The 12,335-nt window shown below is 39.4% G+C and overlaps 1 protein-coding gene across 6 annotated transcripts in view; it reads left to right on the forward strand.

Moving 5' to 3' along the window:
• The window catches only part of GRIA2 (glutamate ionotropic receptor AMPA type subunit 2), a 74,532-nt gene that overhangs the window by 53,912 nt on the left and 8,285 nt on the right, over positions 1-12,335 (forward strand). For all 6 annotated transcript variants that reach the window (XR_014515129.1, XM_083457215.1, XM_083457214.1 and 3 more), the window contains exons 7-12: positions 2,973-3,140; positions 3,382-3,486; positions 4,436-4,546; positions 5,568-5,774; positions 6,243-6,613; positions 10,444-10,642. Coding sequence is in view for 5 of the 6 variants with exons in the window: in XM_083457215.1 (XP_083313341.1) it covers positions 2,973-3,140; positions 3,382-3,486; positions 4,436-4,546; positions 5,568-5,774; positions 6,243-6,613; positions 10,444-10,642 (1,161 nt within the window). In the remaining variant the exon portion in view is untranslated. The remainder of the gene's footprint in view (positions 1-2,972; positions 3,141-3,381; positions 3,487-4,435; positions 4,547-5,567; positions 5,775-6,242; positions 6,614-10,443; positions 10,643-12,335) is intronic.

Below are 12,335 nucleotides of genomic sequence, written 5' to 3' on the forward strand. Positions count from 1 at the left end.
TTTCTCCTTCTTCTTTTCAAAAACACAATTTAAAGCCACAAGCTTTGACAGCAGCTTAGGAGGTGTGGTGGCATCACCACACCTATGACCACTTCTGCTGTTGCATCAGAGAGCACCTGGGGGAAGGACATGAGCTGCAACTACTTGGCAAGAAGGCTAGAAACAGCTCAATTTTATTAAAAGACACAGGTGAACCAATATGTTGAACCTTAGTTCAAGGGACTGGGCAAGAGCATCTTCTACTTTTGCAGCTCTGCTAATATCCTATTTCCATGCAGATGCATTTAGGGTTTTGAGAAAATTGGATAAAACACTACGAGATCTACTTGGGCAATTAGGAAATGATGGGAAAGAGCAGCCACAAGATAAATCTAGAGCCTTCTGCTATACTTTTTAATACTGACACTTTGTTCTTGAATCATTAATCAGTGTATACAGGGATGAAAATATTACATCCATATACTTAACTTTGTATAAAGGTCACAGGCCTAGAAAATAAACCACCCTACTGTTTTGTAATTAATACTAGCTAGGAGTACGCGTCATAAACCATTTTATATTTGCCTCAAGACTGCAGTTATTTCAGGGCGCATATAAGTGATTACAGTAGCAGCAGGAGAAATTGCCTATCTCAGCGGTGTGCTCTGGCATAATTTAGTTACTGACTAGTCTCTGAGCAAGCAACGCTAAATCATTCCAGCAAAAGATTAAATTTGGAAAATTTTGATCTATACTATACTCCATACATGATCAATGAATACATGATCAAGAGAGAAGGGCAGATGGCAGCCCCTAAATGCTTCTGAGCACACAAACACCCCATTGCGTTATAGTGCCGGCTTTGCTTTTCTGGAAGGAAAAGGAAGTTGCTCAAAGTAGATAGTTCACGCCTCTGTGGGGGTGTCTAAGATAGATACTCAAGTGGGGAAATTTTTTCACCATGGGATACATTCCACCTGAAATGTATCATCTCATCCATAGGAGTCTTCTGACCCACGTCCTTTCTGTTTAAGGTGAAAGGATAAACAGATGTTCACCATTCATGCTACTGCTGGATTCCAATACTAGCGGAACTTGATGCAGTGACAGGGGTCTGGTAGGCTGAAAATGACAATGAACAAGATTATATAAGGAAAAGGCATTCGCTGGCATGATGCCTGAACCAGGAGCTTAAGATCAAGTGCCATAATAAAACCTTGCCATAGCTTTTAGGGGGTTTTTGTGCAAACTGATGAAGCAAACACCCTGTACATGTCCCCAGTAGTATTCACTGAAGGCTATTTGTATTACAACTAGATTTTTTACAGTTAATCTTCAAACTGCACTAAAGGTTGGCATCTCATTATTGGCCCTGAAACACAAACTCCTCTCCAAGTATTAGATGCAGACTTCGCAAAACTCTTGAAAATTCTCTCCTGGGAGCTTTTAAGTAGGGAAAGTGAACTTGTATATTCTGATATAATAAAAACTATAGGAAGGCCAGTTTCACTAAATCATTGTCTTATTAGGCACGTTGTAAGTGTGGCAAAACATTTCTGTTATTACAAGAAAAAATATCCAAATGATGGCAGACTCTTTAAATCTTTACGAGGTGCAGAAAATTGAAGTATCTGAGTGAACAAGATTTTCATGCTTCCAGCTGTTGAACAACCGCTGCAAAACCTAACTTTCTACAGATTATGGTTAGGAACACTGGGCTTTACATTATACTTTACATTATGCTGAGTCAATCCTCTTAGCTCAGTGGTTCTCAACCTTGGGTCCCCAGATGTTTTTGGCCTACAACTCCATGATCCCTAGCTCACAGGACCAGTGGTCAGGGATGATGGGAGTTGTAGTCCAAAAACATCTGGGGACCCAAGGTTGAGAAAGGCTGTAGACTTAGCTCAACATCAGGGGTTCCAATGTGGTGCTTTCCAGAAGTTGTGGACTCCATCTCCCATCATCCCTGATGCTGGCTGAGGCTGATGAGAGTTCACCATGCCTAGGACTGCACTGCCAAGTCCTCTCCTTTGATACCATAGCTGGAGGGTGGATAAAGCTTGTTGCAGGCATGTTGCACCCTGCCTAGCTACTGTTGACTCTAGGACCCAGGGACTTTCCAGTGTGATTTTCTCAGGGAGCTGCTGGCAGCTGCTGCTCCCTTGTGGGGGTTGGATTAGGTAGGACTGAGTGCTGAACTGTCAACCTCATCACCACAATGAGAACTCTCAACCTTAAGGGCTGGCAATGAAATATAGGGTATGGGAGTTGTTCTGCTTTGCTGTAGGGACCACCTTTGGTCATCCCCACACATTTGCCAAGCACCAATGAGCAAGGCAAGCTTGATGAGCATTCTGCTTTTCCCCAGCCTGCTCACCTCTGCCCAGGCTCAACACCACATATCCAGGTATCCTCATATCTCCCTCTCCCCCATCTGTCACCCAAGACAGTCTCAGCTGCAGGATCCACAGAGTCCAAGATGGGCTGGATGTCTTGTGCTCGGGTCCTTCTTGCATCTGATTGGCCGCTGTGAAAGCAGAATGCTGGACTAGATGAGCCATTGGCTCTTCTTATGTTCTTAGGGTTACCCCAGATCTGATTATACCACCCCATTGTGTACAACCGCTGTAATTTTGGCTACATGAGTGATGCTACTTGGAGAACTGAATCATAATTAGCATAAAGGATGGGCTTACCAATGAGGTGACCTCCAGATGTTGATGGACTCTCTCAACAGCATGGCCAATGACAGCATCTGGATGGCTGCAGGTTCTTCACCTTTAGCAGCTCCCCCAGTGTTGGGTAATGATAAGAAATACGCACTGAACTAAATCAGTTGTATGCATTGTGGAAAAATATAATCTTAAAGGGTGTGGAAATGATATTTACTTTCCTGCCTTCTCTTTTAATGGATGCAATCAGTTACAAATAAGCACTGAAGGCTAGTTTCCTTAACTTGTGCTTAATGAATTATATTTGCTCCTTTTCAGTACACATCAGCTCTGACCTATGATGCTGTCAAAGTGATGACTGAAGCTTTCCGTAACTTGCGTAAACAAAGGATTGAGATTACCAGAAGAGGAAATGCTGGAGACTGTCTTGCAAACCCAGCAGTGCCTTGGTCACATGGTGTAGAAATAGAAAGGGCACTGAAGCAGGTATTGTGGAATTCCTGTGTATTAAATGATCTCTGAATGTCTTCAACATTAAAAATAAAAATAAAGGAAGACCAGTCAACTTGTGTATTTAACACTTCTGCGGGGACTTCTCAGCAATGCAGAAAATGACTATTATCTGTAGAACGGTCCTCAGCACCAATGAAAATTCAGTTGATATGAAATGTATTTTCTGGACAAATCAGTTTAACTTTACCATCCTTTCCATCCTTATTTCACATAGGTTCAGGTGGAAGGGCTATCAGGAAACATAAAGTTTGATCAGAATGGAAAGAGAATTAACTATACAATAAATGTCATGGAACTCAAAAGTACCGGTCCCCGGAAGGTAATTTTGGTTCTGCCTGCTTTTTGTTCTTTCCTGCTACGTGGTATTTAAAAAAGGAGGTATCTTAATGCTGAACATACGGATATAATGCAATTAAATGCCTATCTGTAGAGATATAAAAAGTTTTTTTAAAAAAATGTAACAAAGATAATAATTTAAGGTAAGTAGAGTCTTTCAGTATAGTTCATCTTATTTTACTTTACATATTTTGTGTTTACACTTAAAAGTAAGAGGGAGTACTTGTGGTAAAATTTAGCTTTTAAAAGATAATGAGATCTCTGAAAGGAGTAGAATTTTCTGAATTTTTTTATCCTGAAATGTAACCAGGGTCTGGTTTGCATACCTCGAGAAGTCATTTAGTAAACAATAGAAAATTATTGTTTACTGCAAGTGAGCAGCATGCTGGTTCACATGTCTCAGTCATACGCCCTTTCTTCTTTTTCTACTCTTCCTTGTCCAAAGCCAAGAGGACACAAACTGGAGTGTTAAATGTGAACCTTTTTTGTGGTTTCCTTCTCTCCAAAGAGACCTCAATAAGAAGCCAGCTTATTTTGTTTCTTTAGCAGTAGGGGACACCGTGGATGCTAGTTCACATGTAAACACAAAGCCAGCCTTGTGATTTGTTTCATCCCAGCTGGGGATACGTAAGAGTGGAAAAGGAACAAAGCAGGCATGACTGAGCTGCACCTACCAGCATGCTGCATATTCATGTTAAATCATAGTGCATTTTAAACTATGACTTACCTTTAAACTATGGATCAATGTGGGAATGAGGAATTCCTTGTATGTTCAAGGGACTTCTGAATAAATAATAAAAACAGCTATTATTAGTTCTTGATTACAGCTTTAGGCAGGAATTGGATATGTGAATGCAATTTATCAAAAATCATGCTTATAAACAAAAATATGCATATGTTTGCCCTGAATACAACCTGCAACTTTTTTTCAGATTGGATACTGGAGTGAAGTGGACAGAATGGTTGTGAATCCAATTGAATGTCCATCTTGCAATGAATCCTCGGGATTAGAGAATAAGACTATTATTGTCACAACTATTTTGGTAATTAAGCACGTTTTTTGTGAAATGGATAGTCTAAATTGCAACCTTATCATTCATTCTTGGTCTATATTGGAATAAGTCATGCCTAGCTGACTTTATTCCTGTGTATTTGTGAAAGGTTGAGGAACAAGAGGAAAGTGTTGGGTGCCATTTGTCTGTTGCTGCAGAATTGTTTGGAGGATTTTGAAACATGCCTTTGCATTTATTTATTTATTTATTTATTTATTTATTTATTTAAATAGCAGGATTTGTGGTGGATAAGCTTTTTTTTTTTAAAAAAAATGAAACTAAAATTTCAAGGGAACCAATTTCAAGGAAGCATTATTCTGTTGTAGCAGGACTCTGTGCTTTGATTTTGTGCTAAAATTGTTACACGATTGAGGTTGTTAAGCCACAAATGCAAAGCTCTTTCTCTCTAGTCACTTTCAATCCACTAAGCAAAAGAATGTGACATTCTCCCTTATCACTTTAAAATAGCAAAATCATATATAGTCATGTAGTAGAAATGCCAATGTTGTTTACTTAGTAAGCTAATCATTCTTCAGAGTTGTTCATTCAAGGCTTAACTGTTCTGGATTATATATTAAAGGAACCAACAATTTGTCAACTTTTGATGGTGGTAAGATTTTTTTTTTTTAAACAGCTATATTTATTGTAAGTTTTATATGGTCAGTTGTGGGTCTGGTGGTAACAGAGGTGTGAAATACCATGGAATAAGCAGGAATGATCCAATGCTGCTCTCTCTTTTTAGAAGGCTAACTAAATAAAAAGTTTTAAAACTCTTTCTTTACTTGTCAACATACACCTTTGAAAACGCCTCTCTACCTGTAAGGCTTGCTGCAACTGTGAATAAATGTTATTGTGATGATGGATAAATAAACAATCCTGAATGTTTCAGGGGGGAAATACAGGTTTTTTAAAAAATTGTTTTATTCAATGTACTTCCAACCCTGTACACAAAGAATAGATGACTAACATGGCATCCTTTTTTGATTAGCTAAAGCCAAGTTTCTCTGTACAGGAATCTCCCTATGTTATGAAGAAAAAAAATTTTGAATTGCTTGACGGAAATGATGCCTATGAGGGCTACTGTGTGGACTTAGCTGCAGAAATTGCCAAACACTGTGGGTTCAAGTACAAACTCACAATTGTTGGGGATCGCAAGTATGGGGCCAGGGATGCAGAAACAAAAATCTGGAATGGAATGGTTGGAGAACTTGTTTATGGGGTAAGAGACGTTTTTAACCGTTGCAAGTAGCTAGGACTAACGGAGATCAGGTTAGCGCATGTTGGTATCACAGCTGTTTGCGTGGATCCAAGTGAGACTTAAATGGGCGTTTGAAAAGAGGTCAATATCTCTGCATTTCATCACATTTTCCTCCAAATCAAAACTTCTGTGCACTCAAATGTCCTAAAAATTCAGGGGCTGTGGCCTGACAATGTTGTTTGGTATGTGATTATAAAGAGGTATCATTTGCATGATAAAAGTGAAGCCACGTGGTACCGTGTATGTCAGGAAGTAGACTATTGTAGGCAGATTGCTTAGTAGTTTATTCCTCAGTAGGATGCTAGAATTGAAATTAGTATTACCTGCGTCCCTGCTGTTGCATTCTTCATCTGCGATGCACAAAAGCAATAAAGCCATTCCCTTGTTAAATATTGAATAAGTTATTATTTTGTTTTGCTTCCATTACAGAAAGCCGATATTGCAATTGCTCCATTAACTATAACGTTGGTGAGAGAAGAAGTGATTGACTTCTCAAAGCCCTTTATGAGCCTTGGTATATCTATAATGATCAAGAAGCCTCAGAAGTCCAAGCCAGGAGTGTTTTCCTTTCTTGATCCCTTAGCGTATGAGATCTGGATGTGCATAGTTTTTGCCTACATTGGGGTCAGTGTTGTTTTATTCCTGGTCAGCAGATTTAGCCCATACGAGTGGCACACTGAGGAGTTTGAAGATGGAAGACCATCGCAAAGTAACGAATCAACTAATGAATTTGGGATATTTAATAGTCTCTGGTTTTCCTTGGGTGCCTTTATGCAGCAAGGATGCGATATTTCGCCAAGGTTGGTTACACACCCATTTCAGCTTTGTGCATTTTGGGTCTCACTCCGGAAGTTCATGGTGCATATAGATTCAATCTCAAGAAATGCCAGCTGTTGACATGTTTTTCAAAATCATCCACAGCCCTTTAGATGGAAACAACTTCTCCCGATGCAGGCCAGGGGCTGTTCAATTGGTTTCCTCCGAACATCGGTCCTGCCTTGCCCTAGTGGACTTATATGCACCATGCAGAGGCCATAAAATGCACGAGGTCCCCCTCATTCCATGCCTTCTTGGAGGGGTACCGTGTTTTTGCTGCATATTCCCATTCACAGCCAACGGTGCATTGATTTCACAGGTGCTGTAATGGGAAAAAGGGTAACACACAATTAATGAGCTGTGGAAGGAGTGCTTTCCCCTCCACAAGCCATTTTGCACGGCATCCTGCCTATTGCTTAAACTCCCCGTCTACTTTCAGGAAAATCACTGGAATAGAAAATAGAAAGGTATTCTGATAACTCAATAGTCATGTGAACCAGGTACAACAAACTTGGCAAGAGTGGGTGGTTAGGTTATTCTGGAGAGAGAGAAAATCCGGGGTGAATTGTTTTGTTTTGTTTTCATTTTTAGAAAGTTAGATTCTGAACTTGGTATTTGGTTTTAAGCCACGAGTAACTACAGCTCAAATTATAATTTATTATGCCCATGCTTTTTTTACATGTTTCTTTTGTAGTGTTATCAGCTATTCCATTACCCTTCTGCAGCTGTGGCCTAAGCTCAACAGCTCTGTTGGGCACCTGTTGATGTATCATGTTGAGTATGTGAACTGTATCAAAGCTGAAAGTCATTTAGCACTTGGCCCAGAGGGTGGCAAGTTTGGGCATTGGCTAGGGTTCAACAGAGCACCCAACCATCATAGCAGTGCTACCATTTTCACTTTTTTATAGTGTATTTCAAAAAAGATCAGAAATAAAATTCTCAGTTGCATATCCCCATCACATCTTCCAGGTTAGCACCCTGCTTGATCACAGACTTCTAAATTCTGGGGCCAGTACTGAATTCATTTAAAGAAATGGGAGTAAGAATGCATTGTTTAGCAAGCAACTTACTGGTGTCTGATATTTAGGACATCTTAGTAAATCTGTGGTAGAGGAATCTGGCTTTCTCCCTTTCAATATCCATATTTGGAAGTGAATTTTAGAGAATGCTATAAATAACCCAACATTTAACACAGGTTTTGCTTATTTAGAAAACTAGACCAGGAGTTAAACCAGTATCTGTTAATAGATACTCTAAATCCTAACTGAAAAGCAAATTAAAATTTCATAAATATTAATGCCTGACAAAGTAGACACTGAAAGGTTTGGGAAGATCGTGAAATGAGAGATCAGCTGCAAAACAATTTGCAGTATATGCCACCTTGAAGCTAAATATGCAAGTTAGAGCATAAGGCTAATTAATATGATGATGAGGCACAAAACAGATCTGGCCAAGTCAAAAATTTAAAACTTTGCATTTATATAGCATGTTGTCTTACTGTAATGTACACAACAACCATGTAAGGCCAGCCAATATTTGTTATACTCAAATTACAGATGGGGAGAGAGGCTGAAAGAGAGAGAGCCTTGCCTAAAGCCAACAAGTGAGTTAATGGCATAAATTTTTAAAGGGGATTTTTTAAATGATTCAGAACGCAGTCTCTTAGCAATTATGTTACAGTAGCTCTCTATATTCAAATTTATGACTGACCTAGACAAGACAGAACATTGCCTTCAGGGGAGAGGCATGCTAGCATCCATTTCTGGTTGTAAAAACAAGCATATTACGAGTTTGCTGACTCCATTGTGCTTGAGTGGCAATAAAATGAACTTTATAATTTTAAGCAGTCCCAAAGGGTGTCAGTCAAAGAATTAAGAACTATGCATATAAAAATATTTCCTTTTTTATTTTCTGAAAAGTGATATAAGTACACCAGGAAAGGAAAAGGTTGCTATGCTCACTTGAATGCTGCTGAAAAGCTCTCTCTCTCATGTCAGTGCTCCAAGCTGAAGCAGTAACATCTAAAAGCTTCTTAGGATGCAATCCTGTGCCCGTGGAGCCACAGTGAATTCAGTGCGCCCCTGACTTGGCATGCTGATGCTTGTGCTGGCAATGCACAAGATGCTGGCCTGAGGATCCAGCACACATTATGGCAGATATGAATGGCAAAGATCTTCTGCTTAGAGCGTTGTTTGTAAGAAAGAGCTTCAAACTGGCAGCCACATGGGATTGCAAGAAATTTGGTCACATTCCCAATTTTTGCCAAATCATTTCTATGGGAGCCTCCTAATAGGGCTTTCCCATCTGCAGGATACATGCATGCATAAATCATTTTATTTGTATGTTGCCTTTCCATAGTTAACAGGGGTCAGCAAGCTTTTTCAGCAGGGGGCTGGTCCACTGTCTCTCAGACCTTGTGAGGGACCGTACTATATTTTGAAAACAAAAATGAACGAATTCCTATGCCCCACAAATAACCCAGAGATGCATTTTAAATAAAAGCACACATTCTACTCATGTAAAAACACGCTGGTTCTCAGACCGTCCGCAGGCCGGATTTAGAAGGCAGTTGGGCCGGATCCGGCCCCCGGGCCTTAGTTTGCTTACCCATGGTTAAAACCATGCTCAAGGCAGCTTACAACATGAAAAAATGCATAATTACAAACGTAACAAAAGTAGTCATAAACAGTAAGTGAAACATCAAAAAGTACACAACCAAATTGAACAATTTCCTCACAAATCATAACAAAAAATTAATAACAGCAACATCTGCTCCCCCCCCAACCCCACCCCAAACAAAACTCCTGGCCCCAGAATGAAACATTAATATTAATCAGAAAATGCAAGACTTCCAAAGAAAGTTTTACACATTTTTAAAGTGATGTCGCAATAGGTCATGTTGCTAGCAGCTCTTCCGAAACACTTGGAAATGTGAATCAAGCGTAGTTCTGTTGCTTATATATTGTCTTGTATTTCTGTAAGGACTTAGATTATTATTTTGATTGTCAGTTGTTCATGTACATTTTATTTTTGAGCAATTCACATAAGTATGAATGCAGTGCATGGCAGTAATTGTTTGAAAAACTAAACTTAAATGTGAATGGTATGGTCCCCAAATTAGGCTTCCCAGTCCAACAATTCTCTTGCTTCTTGTGGTATATGTTTGATTGTTCAATTGCATCTGCCCTCCGTGCTAGGATTTTCTAAAGGAATGCAATGGAGAGCATATGGGACTTTGTACTAAGGACATTCCTTCTTATTTTATTCAGTCAAAATATAGGTTATACCACTGAATCCATTGCAGCTCAAACTGTTGATTTTTACATAGTAGACATGATCTGGTGGAAATGGGAAAACTTGGATCCAAAAGCCTATAATTGATCTTGCCTGACTTTCTTGTATATGTGCTTGAGCTGTCACAAAAAATTCACCTGAGTTATCACGAAAACCTTCCTTTTAAAAAATATGGCTATAATATTATCTAAGCAGCTTTCTTTTCCAGGGTCCTCCGACCAGTGAAGGACTGATGAGCTAGTACTTTGCTTCCGTACATTATCTCAAGACGGAGTCCTGAATTTAGTGACACCACTTGAGCTGAGTAAAATTATCCTAGCAAAACTATAGTATGTTTTTAATTTCCCATTTCAGTAGCATGTATTGAAACTGAGAGGAGAGAGAAAACACACTTAAGGTAGCAAGGAAAAACCAACATTTCCCTGCGTTACACAATGCAGCATATACATAAACCTGGTGACTTGTATTCCTTTCAGGACATTCATTTCATTTTACAAATCCATTTCATACTTGTTATTAGATCCCTGTCTGGGCGCATTGTTGGAGGTGTGTGGTGGTTCTTTACCCTGATCATAATCTCATCCTACACGGCTAACCTAGCTGCCTTCCTGACGGTAGAGAGGATGGTATCTCCCATTGAGAGTGCCGAGGATTTGTCTAAACAATCAGAAATTGCTTATGGGACATTAGATTCCGGCTCAACAAAAGAATTCTTTAGGGTAAGAGTCTTCTTTTGGTTTGAAATATTAAAGGTCTCCCCCCTCCTTCTCTGCGCTTTTCTGAAATTAAGTAATAAATAAGATTCATTCTTGGTGTTGTGATTTAATAATTCAATGCATGTTCTAAATGAGTGCCAACTAGTAATTCGGGTGCCAAATGTAACTCCCTGCAGAGCTGAAATAAAGACGACAGCTCACTTGCATTTATTATAAGCCATGACTTCCTTAAATATAGCGGCTTAGTCATGCTGGCCACATGACCCAGAAGCTGTACGCCTGCTCCATCGGCCAATAAAGCGAGATGAGTGCCGCAACCCTAGAGTCGTCCATGACTGGACCTAATGGTCAGGGGTCCCTTTACCTTTTACCTAACAGGTGTGGAAAGCATGAAAGAGAAATTGTACGTCTCCATCATGTTATGTGGGTTTCAACAACAATGGCAGCAGAAGGAAATGTGTATGTAGGTTTCAGATCTGTAACATTTGCATTTTGTTTATAATCTGTTGTTGTTTGAAAGTAATAAATAAATGCAATAGCTAAAGTCTAGCTTTAAAATATCTCAGAAATATCTAATGTATGCATACATACATACAGTGGTACCTCGGGTTAAGTACTTAATTCGTTCCAGAGGTCTGTTCTTAACCTGAAACTGTTCTTAACCTGAAGCACCACTTTAGCTAATGGGGCCTCCCACTGCTTCCGCGCTGCTGGAGCACAATTTCTGTTCTCATCCTGAAGCAAAGTTCTTAACCCGAGGTACTATTTCTGGGTTAGCAGAGTCTGCAACCTGAAGCGTATGTAACCTGAAGCGTATGTAACCCGAGGTACCACTGTACTCTTACTTTACACAGTTTGCAACATTGATGCATGGTTTGTTTGTTTTTAATCACACTGATGGGTATTAGGAGACTTTGGGGCCATCATCCAGTTCAGACTTCAAACCTACTTCACGGCTGAAGTTCTACTGCATGCGATCGCAACTCAAATTTTAGTACAGTTTTGAGTTATTTCTGTAAATGACATGCTAATTATAGAATCTCATTTTGAGAATAATAGATCGTAGTAAGACAAAATGGGAACGTTATCTGATGGCCAACTAGATATGTAGATTGCTAATTAATTTGACAAATCCTTCATAATTGAAATTCTTAATTGAGTGTCTCTAGGAAAGAGCACTTTTTAATGAAAACAGCATAATGAATATAAATGGAGCACACTGCTAAAACAGATTGATTTATGGTCTTTGCAGCCCCAAAGCTAGGAAGCTGTAATAGAAGTGGGATGGGATATACCCTTGGTTACTATCCGGAAGCTTTGTCTGGTGTGAATGTGGGAAACCACAGAGGAAATTACTGGCAACGTATTACTTCGTTGTTTGATGCTTCACAATCTATCCAATTGTCAGTTCAATTATTTCAATTCATAAACTGCCTATTCTCCTATGCTTTACTGTAAATTCTAATACATAGGGAAGCTCCTTCTAGAAGCCATAGTTTGCAGGGAAATTCCAATGATCAGTTGTGTAAGATTTTGCCATGGGCATGTTACTAATTACTGACACAGTACTACAAGATGCAGCGATGGCCACCAACTTGGTTGAAGTTACAAGGGTTTAGGCAAATTCATAGAGGACAATGCTATAAAGTTTTATGGTTCCCCTTTCCCCGAAACATACTCCTGCAAAATGATGGGG

This window comes from Podarcis tiliguerta, assembly GCF_965153285.1.
Source record: "Podarcis tiliguerta genome assembly, chromosome: 9".
Lineage (NCBI taxonomy): Eukaryota > Metazoa > Chordata > Lepidosauria > Squamata > Lacertidae > Podarcis > Podarcis tiliguerta.